Here is a 15515-nt window from a genome sequence, read left to right as displayed (position 1 = left end):
CGCTTTATGTGTATGTCTCTGTAACCTAATAATCATGAATCTTTTTTATTTCTAAAAATCCTATTATTACACTATAGAACAACAAACATCCTTTTAATCAAATGGAGTCAAAAAAGATTCGGCAATCACTCTTGCTCTTGCATTTAAGAATAATTTCATTTCACTAATTTCCTTATCAACATCTTCCATAAACTCTATAATAAAATCAACCAATTTATCCTTCAACATTTGTTCAGTATGAAAATTAGTGATCAAGAATGATATATCATATCCCTTAATTGGAACTCGTCTCAAGATAAAGAAATTCTCGGCTCTAGATGTCAAGAATCTTGTGAATTTATGAACCAATATTTGTTCAATTTCATCAGCTTGTTTGATCTTAATTGAAATTCTAACGGAATTAATGGAAGGTTCAATCAAGATTTTTTCATTTTCATTTCTAGCTATCACCATTGGATTAAGAATCAATTCAGGATTATGTGTATTATCAACTTCGATTTCTGGTCTATTATGTCTTTCCACCAATTGGGATGAGAAATCTTGTAAACAGATTGCTGCTGTCAAAGAAGCTCTAACTGCTGTCAAATATGGCTTTAGGGATTGGGACTAAAAAAGAGTGTGTTAGCTATCATTAATTCTATCCTATCAATTGAATGTAAAAAGAATAAGAACATACCATTATTCTATTTGGTGAAGCGAGTGGGTGGATGTCTGCGTGTAAATCAAATGGATTGTTTTTGGTGGTTGTCAAAAAGGTTCACTGGGGTGAGTGAGAGAGGAGTCCCTTGATTAAAACAAATTTGGAATTTTCTCACGACTCATTTTTGAACAAAAGTACACGACTTATAACAACTGCCAACAGATTGTTGCAAAATCATTCAATTAGAAGAGAGAGATAGAGAGAGACTGTGTGTGTAGGCGTGAGACAGAGAGAGAGCGTGTTAGGTGGTATTCTTTGAACTTCGTTATGTGATTGTATCTATAGATTAGTAATTTAATAATACAGGTTTTTCAGTTTTAGCCTTTTTAGCATCTGGTTGTTCGGAGCCAATGCTCATAGTTCTCTTCTTTGAATGCTTTCTCAGAAGAATACTAGCGAATTCATCTAGTATATGCTTAACGCTTGCCTGCAATTCCATATCCATCTCTTTTGTAAGTTTCATTATTTCTTTGAAACCATCGAGCAGCTCAAAACTTTTAACCACCTCGCTTAAGTCCAAATCAGACTTTAGCTCATAGGCTTTACTTCCATCTGGATTGATCAACGGCTTCAACAGAATGAGCTTATCCTCATCACCAATCGAAATAAAATCTAGTTTGTCATGGCTGTGAGCTAACCAATCGGCAAACTCTCTTTCTGAATATTTCAAACTCCTTTCAAGTTTGATTCGTTCTTGTTCTAGTTGTATCTCGTATTCGCGCTTCAACGAAATGAATATATCCTCTAAATCTGTACCTTGAAGATTTAAGCTCGATAACCTGTCATCTTTTGCCTTTGATATAACTTCCAAAAACTCTTCCTTGGAGTTGAGAACCTTCTCGAGTGAATATGAAAGAGGGTCTTGCTTTCTTAAGTCCAATAAAACAGCTTCCATCAAGTCTTTCTTTAATTTCATTAATTGCTTCTTTTCATCCACTACATCCCAAAATAATTCTAAAGGAGTAGATCCATTCCTTCCACATAATTCAATAAAAGAATCTTCGTTTTCAAAAATGGAGAAAAAGTCACTAAAAGAAGAATTGGCATTTATCGGCAATGTTTTAAGAAATTCCCTGAAGTTCTTTCTAGCTTTTCTATCAGTTCTATAATTTTGTTTCTCTATTGTCTTGACCTCTTCTCGTATCTTGTCTATTACATTTGGGAAAATCTTACTTTCATATAAGTTTAATATATCCATTTGACTTAAAACTTGAAAATGTTTATTTGCCTTGAAACGGGAGTCTGTCATTAATTTCTTATAGAGACCTTCCCAGCTTTTTGACAGATTTACCAAATCAGCATTTATTTGAGTTAAGTATGCCTCTAATTCGGACAATGCTTGTTTCTTCTGAGCATCAAGTATATCGTCGTGTTCTTTCTTTAAAATATCAACATATTCATAAAACATGGCTGCCATTTCCTCGTCCAGCATAATTGAATGTCTGAATATTGGATTTTCCTCTGCAATCATGGCTTTTCGTATAGTAAGCCATCGAGTATTGTATGTGAGAGTCCCATTATCTTTCTTTTTCTTTAATTCATCATGGAAATTCTTTTTAAAATTGTCAACAAGAAGGGCTTTATTAGACAATTCTTCTCGAAATTTGGTAACCAAATATTCTTCATATAATTTCTTTCTTGTTAAAGGATCAGGAACAGCCCAATATTCTGGTTTCGAAATTAATCTCTCCATAACTGTCTGGAATGACCAAGTGGAATCAACATTATTTTCAGATAATAATTTGACATAGTCCTGTTCTGCGACTTCGGGTGGTTTCGAGTCTTCAAGAACCGTTGTCTCGATTGGCATGCTTTTCAATTTTTCATCCAATTCAGTCTCAGTTGAGGTATCAATCTTTTCAACTTGCGCTGCCGCGGGTTTAAATTCATCTGGTTTATCCCAAGTTGTTTCTCCGGTTCCTTCGTTATAATAATATATCCTTCCATCATCGGTCTTATATTCTTCCCATTTATTTACTTTGCCATTGTCTAGTTCAGCTCCTTCTGGCAAGGTCCAACTGGTTTCCTTAGTCTTGGAGTTGTAATAATAGATCTCGCCTTCCTCAGTTGTAACCTTTTCCCAATCTGACATCTTGAGTAAATGTACGACTTCAACTATTCTTCATCCATCCATCCCTCTTGTTGTCCCTTCTCACTAGCCAAAAAAAATAGGACTTGAATTTTATTCCGGTATAAATCACGTGACATAAAATCGGATTTCCTCATTTTTGTACTGTAAATTATGTGTTGAAATTTTGCAACTATCATACCGAGCCCAATTTCAATCTGATTTCGAAGCATTTGTTGTTACAGTGATGAAATTGTCTAAGAGCTGGAAAGCAAAGAAGACATTTAGCTTAGAGGGATCCAGTTCTCGATAAAAGACCAAAAGGATTATTTACGCTGTTAAACCTTCATAATGGTAGACTCGAAGGACTGACTTGTTCGCTTTGTCGACAAATTATGTTTGAGTCGACAATGAGGCTGTAAATAAACTGTGGTAGTCCCAATTTGAAATTGTGTAATTTTTTTGCCGTTGTCAAAATGAATTATTATTAGCCCGTTTACGAAAAGCTTAAAAGTAAATTAAATCTAATTTTGCAAAGTCGATTTTCATCCGAATGTGTAGTAAAACCGGTTATAGGTATTTTTTGTCAATTATTGTAATAACGGAGCTTTAACGTTCTTGGGTCGCTATTCCGATAACGAATATAGTTTCGAATCTGTACTGTTTCAATGAACAATTAGATTAGTTTTATTCTTATAAAGGAATATCTAAAGAACAAAGAAGAATGGAATATAATGTTGTTTATATATCATTCTTGAATAGAATTTTTCATAGAAGATTAAGCAAATCTTATAAATTAAAATTCAGTTCACGTGATAGAATCATTAAAATCATGAAACAACAAAGGCAACCGGAATATATTATTATTCGAGTCATTTTAAACTATGCAGCATGCATACTTTTGGATTAATTATATTTGTAGTGCAAAATCAAAGAAGAGGTGGGGCATTTTCGGAAGAACTCATTTATATTTCAAGAAATTCTGTGTCGGAATCTCAAATTATTGTTATCCTCTTCTATTGAGACTCCGGACAGACGAAGATTACAGGTACTTTGATTGGATATTTTAAACGTTGTGCGGTATGACAGTGTTCTGGTAACTACTGGAACAAGTTGCCATTCTCCGATGAAGGAGTGATTGATAACTGTTTTGTTTGTATTGAATATTGTTCCCCCCAATTGTTCCCACTTCAGCAAATTGATCCCCCAAAATTTTGGTCGCAAAATTTATTTTTTATGCACCCCAAACGGTACCGAACAAAATAAGGATCCCCCACCTTGCTTGGTTATAAGTTCATTCTTTCTTTTGTGTTAACGTTTGTACCACATACGCCGTAACGAGTGTTTATGTGCAGTGTCTTTCCCCCTGGGTAAAGCCAACCTTACATATGCAGACTGCAAAGCCAACATGCTGCAATTTAGTTTGATAAATTAGCACCCCGCCGGAAGAAACTGAGATCAGGGGTTTTAATTAGTTCATCCGATTTCAAAAGTCTAAAGGTAATCGAAACTTTGTTTGCGGAAAAATATGTTGAGCTAAGGTACAGCGAACAAAATAGAAAGATCAGTAGAATTGTTAACAAGCCTATGGTCACCTGACTTGGCATACATATAATTCATCTACCCAGCGGAAGCGTTACTAAAAAGGGTATAGTAACAGATTGTGAGCAAGAAATGCTTTTACAAATCTATTTGTGAACTGTGCAATTCATTGTTCAAATCCTTTGGGGATGTTTCATACACATCATTTAAAGTTTCCGGTTGCTGAAAATACGATGGAAAACACAAAAAGAAACCATCGCTAGATGTTGTTGCTCGGATCCCCCATTTTCCATTTTTCGCGGAAATGAAACGTTTATTAATTTTGGTTTTTCCATTGTGCATAAATTATGTGTCAAAAAAAGAATTTTCCATATTTTTTATTGTGTTTTCCTTGGGTATTGTTCCAACAAAAAAATGCCGTGGGGGATTTTGCAGCCCTCGAAGATGCAAAAGCATTGAAAGAAATCTACGTCTGAATGCTCCAAGTATAAATAGCTCAAACTGATCCAGAATTGTGAAAATATGCTTCTCTTTCTTTCCTCGTAAACATAACCAACAACAACTATGTCTCAAGATTTTAAAGATGAAAAGAAAGGAATTGTTTCCGAAGTGGAAATAGTAAGTGAGCAAGAGTTCAAATCAAACTATGACTCTGGTATTGGTGAAGAGTTAGAATACGTTGATCTCCCAGAATCGCTTCAACATTACACCCAAGAAGAATTGAAACAATTAGACAAGAAAACTACCAGAAAAATCGATCTCAGAATGATGCCAATGTTAATTTACATCTATATCTTAAACTATTTAGATCGTAATAATATTGCTGCTGCTCGTTTAGGTTTCTTGGAAGAAGATTTAGGATTGGTTGGTAATCAATACCAAACATGTGTCTCCATTTTATTCGTTGGGTATATTTTATTCCAAATTCCATCAAATATGTTATTGAACAAGATTGGTAAACCATCCATTTACATTACTGCAACTATGACATTGTGGGGCGTGCTCTCAACCTGTACTGGTGCTGTTCAAAGTTACGGTGGTCTTTTGGCTGTAAGAATTTTGCTTGGTACTATTGAAGCTGGTTTCTTCGCCGGTGCATTAGCTACACTTTCAAATTGGTACGACAAAAAGAGTCTTTCGCTCCGTAACTGTATCCTTTATTCTGGTTCTTTAATGAGTAGTGCTTGGAGTGGTTTAATTGCTGCCGGGATTATTGACAACATGGATCATAAAGGAGGATTGAGATCATGGAGATATTTATTCTTGATTGAAGGTGCTATTACAGTTGTGTCGGTTCCATTTGCATACATAATTTTACCAGACAACCCTTCAAATACCAAGTTCTTAAGTCAGGAAGAAAAAGATATTATCCAATGGAAATTGAGAAGAGATATTGGAACTTCTGATTCTGATGTTGAAGCTGAAGAATCAAGCTGGACTGGATTCTTACTTGCGGTTAAGGATATAAAGGTATGGTTAGTTACTTTAATTTTAACATTCTTGGTTGCAGCTTGTGGTGTTACTAATTTCTTCCCTTCCGTTGTTCAAACATTGAATTTCGACACAACAACCACTTTATGTTTAACTGCACCTCCATATTGTATTGCAGTCGTTGCAACATTTTTGTGGGCTAGACATGCTGATAAGACAGGAGAAAGATATTTCCATGTTGTCATCCCATTAATTGGTGCTTTAGTTGCCTTCATTATTGCCGCATCCACATTAAATGTTGGAGCCCGTTACTTTGCTATGTGTCTCATGATTCCTTCGTTATATTGTGCCTTCATTCTCATTTTGACTTGGATGTCTAACTGTTGTCCAAGGCCCCCAGTTAAAAGAGCTGTGGCGATTGCTCTTATGAACTGTATTTCAAACTCCACCTCAATCTGGAATGCCTACTTATATCCTTCAGGCGATGCTCCAAGGTACCTTACTGCCTTTATTTGTAACTGTGTATTTATTTTGGTTGCTATTATCTTTGCCACTATATTAAGATTTAGATTGAAGGTCTTAAATAAAAGAATAGCCGAAGGAACTATCGACTGGCAAAAGGAATTGGGTAAAGGTAATGATGCTAGTAAGATTGATCCTGATTTCAGATTCCTCCATTAGATTCGTTTAACTTTGTTAGAAGGTATTAATTCTGTATAACTTATTGCTTCTCGCCCCTTTGTATAAAATATAAATTATAAGAGTAAAAAATTGAAAGTGTAGATATATACTTGTAGCTATTTATAATTTATTGTCTGCCCTGTTGAATAGGCAACTCATTTGACCCAAAGCAATTATCAATTTTGCAATCAATTTAATAACGACATTTAGTGAATTTTTTTTTGCCACCAGCGACATTTTCCACTCCCTGCCAGTTGCCATTTTCTGTTGTAAAAAAAAAAGATAAAGAGAAGAAGAAGGAGGCAGTTACTTACCTTCTGTCAATTAAACAGTCACCCTTTTTAGGTAACACACCCCATACTATAAAGAACGAAGAAAAGGACACCGAATCTGATACTATATCAAGACACTAGGTTCATTTTCATAGTTTTTAAGAGATTATTTGAATAATAAAATAATACGAGAATTTTTTTTTACCTATTTTATCAACTGGTATTTGACAGCAACACAATTTAGCTAATATTGAATATGCCAAGAGGTAAACAATTCACATCAGAAAAGGAGAGCACTGTACAGAAAGGGAGCAATGAACAAGATGAGGATATAAACATTAGAGATATTGACCTGGTGACCGATGGAGCCGAAGATAGCGAACAAGAAAGTTTAGTCAGATTATCACAACAAACACAAGATAGACGTCAACGAAGCAGAGAGAGTTTCAGAGACCCACTGCTTCTGTCAGATGTAGAAAATAATGAAGATACCGATGCACTAATGGAAGAACCAATATTGGTTGCAGAAGAAGACGATGGCGACGAAGATGGAGATGGAGATGACGACGAAGAAGACGAAGACGATGAAGGGGATGATTCAGAAGATCACGATAATGAAGAAGATGATGAAGGAGACGATGATTTTGATATGGAACCAGCAGATTTCTTAAGAAGATTGCTACAACCGCGTTCAAGACCAAGACAAACGAATGTAGATGTCGACCATCCCGATGAAGTTGACGAGGAACATCACGACGATGACGACTTGGATCCTGATGATCCACGTGCCGAGTTTTTACGCGCTATTGGAGCACTTTCTGGGGGCAGAGGAAGTGATGGTGAAAATCAGCCAGCAGGATTTGCTGATGTCATGCAAAGATTGATTGGTAGCGGAATGATGTTTGGGGGTCGTGGATCTGGGGGCCAGAGTAGCGAGATAGATGCTTTACTTAACAATTTAAATCAAAGAACCGACACGTATATTATACTCGAATCATTGAATGAATTATCGGAGAGACTCTTGATGATGAATGGAATAACAGCTGAAAGACTTATTCCAGCAAATCGTCTAGCAAGAAGTTTAGTCAATATCCTTAATGATCCTACATTGGAAGAAGAATTGGAATTAACCTTAGTTGCATGTCGATGCTTATACAATTTGGTAGAAGTAAATCTAGATTTTATCCATGATGCACTTAACAATGATGCAGTTCCGACTTTGTGTAACAAGTTGCTAGAAATAAAGTATATTGACTTGACAGAACAAGCCTTACAAGCGCTTGAGATGATTTCCAGGGATCCAATCTCTCATAACAGCATTATCTCGAACAATGGATTAATGGCGTGTCTTCAATATTTGGATTTTTTAACGATTCATGCCCAAAGAAAATGTTTAACTATAGTTTCCAATTCATGCAGCAACATATCAGTTTCTAATTTTCCTATGGTTAGGGATGCACTTGGGAGTATTTCAGAGGTGGTAAGAAATCATAACGATCAAATAGTAGTCGAAAAGGCATGGTTAACTATATCGAGGATTATTGTATGCTTCAGAAATAAACCTGAATATCTTAACGAATTATTTGCGGACAAGAATCTATTACTCAAAGAACTCACTCAGATTATTTCTATAAGTTGCAACAAAGCACTGAATAACAATACTAATGACAATAGAGTTGTGTTGAACTACAGCTCATGCCTCAGCTTAATCAGTTCATTGACTATCTTAGCCAGTGTTAGTATCGATGTGTCAAGAATTTTGATTGCAGAATGTAATATCGGTGGTATTGTGGTTAAATCATTAAACAAATATGCTAAATCCAAATCAGAAGAGCTGACATCTACTAGTTCCGAAGTCAGCATATCAATGGAAGCTTTAATGGCAGCTCCTAAAGAGTTAACTTCTACCTTTTTAACGATGCTTGGATATTTGTTGCCCATCAACTATACTTCATCAGACGCATTGTACTTGAGAGATAACTTTGAAGAATACGACGAGAGGAAAAAGCTCAATGAGACTAGACTTGAGTTGTGTGAATCAATTATACCTAATGAATATCGTCAATTTGTCAGTGATATTTGGACCATGTTAATTATTAGTTTTGAAGCAACAATGGATTTTGAAATCAGGCGAAAGTCCTTCATCAATTTATACCGAATTATTAACTCGGTTGTGGACAATGATTTTTCATTTTTGGAAAAATTTGATGCCATTGCCAGGCTTTTAGCCTCTGTTGTCAACCAATGCAAGCCAACCATTCATAAAGAATTTGCCCACCAAAACCGAGAAACTGGATATATTCATGACGTGGAAATGGCAACTAGCGATAATGAAGGAGAACATTGTGAGGATGCCGATGACGAAATACGAAGTGAAGAAGATGACCACGATCATGATGATAGCGAGGATGAACATGAAGATATGCCACGACGCATTCGTGAAAGTCATAGAGTTCCAGAAAATGCCAACAGAAATTCCAATACATTACTTCTATCTGCATTCAGAATAATTAAAGTATTACTCGAAAAGGCGCCATCTATCGTCATTAACCCGTTTGAAAGAGAAGGTCTAGTCAAAGATGTAGATGTTATATTGGTTGATTTAACAGGAAATGTAGAAATTCACGAAATCAGACAAGGTACGCCCGTGCATTCCATTGCAGGTGCTTATTCTAGTAAATATATTGATACAGAATTTACGAAGGAGTATGAATCAAGATTAACCAATGAAAAGTTGTACAGCAGAATCTTACAAATAGGGACCGAAATTGATAATTTGTACAAATCTGAAAAATTCAATGAGGATGGAGCCAATATTACGGAACAGATGCAAATTCTTGAGAATATTAAAATTACACTTCTGGACCAAAGGATTCGGAAATTATTTTCATTTGAAGATTGGATAGGATTATGGGATACTTTTAAAATCACCTTGAATGGAGGTACTGAAGTTGGTCAAATCTCAAGTTTTGAATTGATTTCTTCTGGATTAATTGAAGTTTTGAGCAATATACTCTCTTGTGAAGGAGATAATGGTGGAAGTATTGATGTCAGTAATTGTTATCGAGCCTTTATTAGTTCATTCTTCATACGTGATGAACACAAAAATTCTGGTAAATTACTAGTGAGCAAACTTCAAGAAGCCTTAACCAGATCGGAATCCTTTGATATAGTTTCTGCAGGAACTGCAACTAATCCGTCCTTGGGCTATAATTATCTCAGAGCCGATCAAAATCAAGCTAGCATCATGGCAAATCAAATCAAGCTTAAATTATCTCCAGCTGAACGTGCTGGTACTGCAACTAATGGTATAGAAGATGATAAGATAGCGTCACTTATGCAGAGTATGATTTTGTCAGTCCATGCCATTGCTACATTTAAATCGGTATTTACGTTTTTGAAACAAAGGTTTAGATTGCTTGATGAATTATCTGCTAATGGGGCCAATAATGATGACGAGTTGGATGAAGATGGAAATAAGAAATCTAAAATGAATATAGAATTCTTGATAAATGGTGAAGTTGTGCCGACTGAAACCACCATCTATGGTGCAATCTATAGGTCCTTGCAAAGTAAACCAGATCAAATTATTGATCCTAGTAAGATTTGGTCAGTTGTTCATAATATCACGTATAGAAGGGTAAGTAGCGAAGTTCAAAAGGAGAGTGCGATTTCCAGTTATAATTTCAGTTATGATGAGAAGGAATTGGAAATATATGATAAACCTACTATAAGTATCTTGAAATTGTTAAGAATTTTATATGAAATGAATTCATTTGTGAAAAATAACATTGCTGAAGCTGATATTGTCCCCACCAAAGATTTTACAAATTGGAAATTAAGTGTTAAATTGAATAGACAATTAGAAGAACCTTTAGTAGTTGCAAGTGGTACATTGCCTGGGTGGAGTATTCATGTTACGAAACAATTTCCATTTATTTTCCCATTAGAAACCAGAATATTCTTCTTACAATCTACGTCTTTTGGATATTCGAGATTGATAAATCAATGGCAAATTAGAACTAATCAAGGTAATGAAGAAACTAATAATAACAACCCTAGTGGCCAGGGAACTCAATTAGGTAGACCTACGAGACACAAGGTTAGAATTTCCAGAAAAATGATGCTTCAGAGTGCACTTAAGGTGTTGGGAATGTATGGATCTACTCCAGGAATTTTAGAAATTGAATATTTCGATGAAGTTGGTTCTGGTTTAGGTCCAACTTTAGAATTCTATTCCACTGTATCAAAAGAATTCTCCAAGAAGAAATTAAGATTATGGAGAAATCAAGATTCGAATAACGACGATCCAGAATCATATGTTGTTTGCAAACACGGTTTGTTCCCATTGGCTATGGATAAGAATGCTATTGGAACTGAAAACGGAAAGAAGGTGTTGTTTTTCTTTTCTTCATTGGGTAAATTCATTGCTAGAGCATTATTAGATTCTAGAATTATTGATTTTAATTTCAATCCGGTATTCTTGAAGCTTGTCCAATTATTTAATCAATATGCCAACAAATCGAGTGCTAAGTTGTTAAGGAAGATGTCGACAGTGGCGAATTTGAGAATAGTAGATCCCGAATGGGCTGATTCGATTGATCATTTATACAAATATGTGAACCAATTCAAGACTGTTCCAATTGAAGAACGTGATTCTATTATGGTTGATGGTGCTACTATTAAGGATCTTGCTATTTATTTTGAACTTCCTGGAAATCCCGATTATGAATTGATTACCAATGGGAATGAGATTCAAGTAACGGCACAAAATTTGGAGATGTACATTAATAAAGTATTAGAAGCTGTTTTATATACTGGAATAATTCATCAAACTAAAGCATTCATGGATGGATTTTCAAAAGTATTCCCAATTAATGCATTAATAATTTTCTCGCCTCAAGAATTAGTTGAATTATTTGGAAATGCAGAAGAAGATTGGTCTTATGATACTTTAGCCTCGGCAATCATTGCCAATCATGGATATACAAAAGAATCAGATGCTATTAAATCTTTGATTGAGATTTTGATTGAATTTAATGGGGATCAAAAGAGAGCATTTTTACAATTTTTAACTGGGGCACCAAAGTTACCAATTGGAGGGTTTAAGGCATTGACACCTGAACTAACTGTAGTTAGAAAGAATGCTGAAGATGGATTGAAGGATGATGATTATTTACCAAGCGTTATGACATGTGCTAATTATCTTAAGTTGCCCAATTATTCAAGCAAAGATATGATGAGGGAGAAGTTGATGCAAGCCATTAGTGAAGGTGCTGAAGCATTCTTGTTGTCGTAGTATATATAGAGATTTATATCTTGTGAAAGAGTTAATGATAATTTAAACATATTATATATAATGAAATAAATTCCTGCATATAATTTCTCCCTTTGTGTGTTCGGAATTTCCACTACCATCAAAGGGATACCGACAAAAGAGAGACCACAATTCAGTTGAGAATACGTTGAAAACATCACACAGCAGCACAGTAAGCAAAACCATGTCAGTGAAATTGAACGAATTGGTTGATTCTTTGGTCAAAACATCTCCACCTGGAGAATTGACCAATGTAAACAATAACTTATCATCATTGATTGATGATAGTTCAGTTATTCAAGATTCAATTGAATCCTATGTGAATGAAAACAATGCTGTATTCTCGGGGAAATACATTGCTGGGAAATATAACAAACATCCAAATTCTTCAAAATATATTGATTATGTAAATGGGAAACTTTTCAATATTGACTTAAAATCAATGCAAGCTATTGATATTGAGCCATATCATGAAACAAGTGGATTACCTGGATATTTTAATGAATTGACTAGGAAATTAGAGAAGTATGGAGATGATCATTATCCTTCTAGTTATGCATTTACTGTTATTCCTGAGAACGATGATGATTCCTTGAGAATAATCATAATTGGTCAACGATTAAATAATGATAATTATTATACTGGACAATGGAAGTCAGAATATTTAATAAAGGGAAATGGACAAGTTAGTGGAGTTGTTAAATTAGATATTCATTATTATGAAGATGGGAATGTTAGATTGAAGTTTGATGAAAAGATTGAATCTACAACATTACAAACTGTTAATGCGGGAGAAATTGTAAATTTCATTAATAATAGTGAAACTAAAATCACATTGAATATTATTGATCAATTCACTCACTTGAATCAACAATCATTTAAGAATTTAAGAAGATTGTTACCAATCACTAGATCTAAGATAAATTGGGGTAATGCTATTGGAAATTATAGATTAGGTTCAGATGTTGTCAATAAGAAGTGATACAACCAATTTTATTATTACCTATTAATATACATACTATTATTAACCATTACTAGTATCTCTCTCTCTCTTTGTCTCTCTCTGTCCCTAGCCCTGTCTGTCTCATCACTTTCTCTCAGTATTTTAATTTATATAAAAACCATATTATAAAAAAGGCAAATAATATCATCCCTACTATTCTAGTTAGACTTGCATTTCTATTCATTACATTTCTTAAATCATGAGAAGTTCTCTTAACCAGTGTCATTAATTGTCCAAAATTATCATTCAATGAATCCAATATTGAATTCTCTTGTTGTATTGCCCCATGAATATCTTGATTAACGGTGTTTCTAAATTGATGTAATGTGCTTGCTAGTTGATCAAATCGTTGATTGTTCTGTTCCTCCCTGGTTGCATATAGTGTGTCAGCCATGCTTCTTTTTTCTATTTGTTAGTCTAAAATCTTTCTACTTAGTTGATTGTTGGTTTGGGATAGTTGGAGAGATTGAGGTTGGGAAAATTATATGTACAAAATATTTGTGCATTTACACACGACTATATGTATTATCCTTGATATTGCCTACTTAAAGTATCGCAAGGTATCTACATAAACTAATAAGGTTGAGAGGGTCTATTATATCCACTGTTACCAAATCCAGCACTTGTGGGTTGTTGTTGTAAGTTACCTTGTTGATAAGGATCAGAAGGAATGAAATTCGCAGGTTGGCCAGGTCCAGTGGGGTATGGAACCAGTTGTTGCTGTTGTTGAGTGTAATGTGACTGGACTTGTGATACTGGCTGTGTCTGTTGTTGTTGTTGTAAATACATCCCCGATTGGGTCGCTCTTTGAGATATCAGTCTGTCTAACAATTCGTTATATGACATAACTTCAGTTTTTAATTGATTATCCAAGACCGAAAGTTCTTCTTTTCTAACGTTATATTTCTCAATAATTTTTCCTAATTGAGGTCTCAAGGGAATAATTTGATTATATAATTCGGTGATTTCATCTTCATTAATACTTTGAGTATCTTGAGAAGATAATATCGACAATAATCTATCAATCTTTTTTTGTTCAACATTAATTAAATTATCTTCTGTAGAAAGTTCTTGTGAGATTTCTTTGGCTGATTTATTGACTATTGGAGTTACATAATTCAAAGGGAATATACCTATTTTACCATTGGGTAATGACCCTCTCCACCAATCACGATATACTGATTCAATCACTGTGATTACGTCACCTTTACGGAATGATAATTCGTCTTCTTCATAGGAAATCAAATCATATAATGCTCTAACTTTTGATACTGTTGCAACTGTTTGTAGTTCATTTGGTGGAGATTGATTAGGTTGGTTTTCTTGGGATTGTTCTTGTTGTTGTTCTTTCTGTTCTGGTAATGGTTTATTATCAAGATATATCTTCTTCATAGTTTGTTCTCGTTCATATTCTTGTAATGATAATTTAAGTGCCCTTTGTAATTCATCATCTTCTCTTTTCTTGTCTTTAGGTTCTATTTCATGTTTAGCTGGTTTTGAAGGTCCTTGAGTTGATTTAAAATATTGTTTATGATTTGATTTAGCTTTTTTATAAGCATCAGTCATTGGTTTTAAACTTGGATCTGATTTAAATGTGTTATACAATTGTTCAATAACTTCAACAATTCTGTATTTAACTGTTATATGTAATTTCTTATCAGATAATTTTGAAATCAAATTATCTTGTAAGAATGATTTAGTGGCGATTTCTTGTTTCATTCTAGAACCACAATTTTCAGCAATTGAAACAAGTAATGATAATGATCTAAGTATGACATTGGCATCTTTTGAGGATAATCTTGTTGAAAGTAGAGTGATTGCTTGTTTGGTTGATTGTTCTGGATCTGAAGATATCTTATCACATACATCCAAAATATATTGATAATTATCAGTAGTTAATGTAGCATCAGTTGCTCTATTGATTAAATGGTCTAATGATGGCATGATTTACTTTCGGGCTATATGAATCACTATTTCTTATATAATATAAGCTACTGGTTGACTTGGATGTTGTAATTGATTAAAAGAAGAAGAAGAATGGATTGAAGTTTGAATCTTACAGTCAGAAGTGACCTGGGGAGGCGCAACATAAAAGAAGAATGATTTTATATACAGGACATCCATTTTCTAGAAAGGTAAGGCTGCAAATCCCATAAATTAGAATACATGAATAGATTCATCTAAGTCAATTTGGAAGCAAACAAGAAGTTCCCTTTTTACGAGAGGTTTAGTGTTCGGTATTAAGATGGTAGAATCGAATGCTATATTTTTCGGTGGGTTTGCTTTAATCTACAACTACAATAAGACAAAATTTAGTAAGAAAACTTGAAAAAAACAACATCCACCCAATAGTATCTATTATTACTAGCCGTTGTAATTTACAAATGAAAATTTAGAAATGAAGCAAATTTCACTTTTCTAAGAAGAGAATTGATTCAATTGAATATCATGTAAGTGTTTAGATGACTTTGGATAGTAAGTGACTCAAAGTCATAAAAATT

General features: G+C 34.3%; 5 protein-coding genes across 5 annotated transcripts; 3 read left to right on the top strand and 2 right to left on the bottom strand. All coding sequences in view use genetic code 12, as the record gives it.

Annotated features, from left to right (window-relative positions):
* Positions 1-93: 93 nt before the first annotated feature.
* Positions 94-3001, bottom strand: J8A68_004249 (PRP40; the record flags this gene model as incomplete). The annotated part of the gene is made up of 3 exons (XM_049408188.1): positions 94-606; positions 1005-2785; positions 2971-3001. 3 exons carry the CDS (start codon positions 2999-3001, stop codon positions 94-96), a joined length of 2325 nt encoding a protein of 774 aa, XP_049262472.1.
* Positions 3002-4874: 1873 nt separating this feature from the next.
* J8A68_004248 (uncharacterized protein) lies at positions 4875-6422 on the top strand (the record flags this gene model as incomplete). The annotated part of the gene is made up of 1 exon (XM_049408187.1): positions 4875-6422. One exon carries the CDS (start codon positions 4875-4877, stop codon positions 6420-6422), a length of 1548 nt encoding a protein of 515 aa, XP_049262471.1.
* A 528-nt stretch (positions 6423-6950) lies between these two features.
* Positions 6951-11993, top strand: J8A68_004247 (putative ubiquitin-protein ligase; the record flags this gene model as incomplete). The annotated part of the gene is made up of 1 exon (XM_049408186.1): positions 6951-11993. The coding sequence occupies one exon, from the start codon at positions 6951-6953 to the stop codon at positions 11991-11993; it is 5043 nt and encodes a 1680-aa protein (XP_049262470.1).
* A 202-nt stretch (positions 11994-12195) lies between these two features.
* J8A68_004246 (uncharacterized protein) lies at positions 12196-12993 on the top strand (the record flags this gene model as incomplete). Its single annotated transcript, XM_049408185.1, has 1 exon — positions 12196-12993. One exon carries the CDS (start codon positions 12196-12198, stop codon positions 12991-12993), a length of 798 nt encoding a protein of 265 aa, XP_049262469.1.
* A 594-nt stretch (positions 12994-13587) lies between these two features.
* Positions 13588-14958, bottom strand: HSE1 (ESCRT-0 subunit protein; the record flags this gene model as incomplete). Its single annotated transcript, XM_049408184.1, has 1 exon — positions 13588-14958. The coding sequence occupies one exon, from the start codon at positions 14956-14958 to the stop codon at positions 13588-13590; it is 1371 nt and encodes a 456-aa protein (XP_049262468.1).
* Positions 14959-15515: the final 557 nt, after the last annotated feature.

This window comes from Hemisphaericaspora subhashii (genome assembly GCF_019202705.1).
Source record: "Hemisphaericaspora subhashii strain CBS 10753 chromosome Unknown scaffold22, whole genome shotgun sequence".
Lineage (NCBI taxonomy): Eukaryota > Fungi > Ascomycota > Pichiomycetes > Serinales > Debaryomycetaceae > Hemisphaericaspora > Hemisphaericaspora subhashii.
This window is presented reverse-complemented; position numbering and strand designations above follow the sequence as displayed.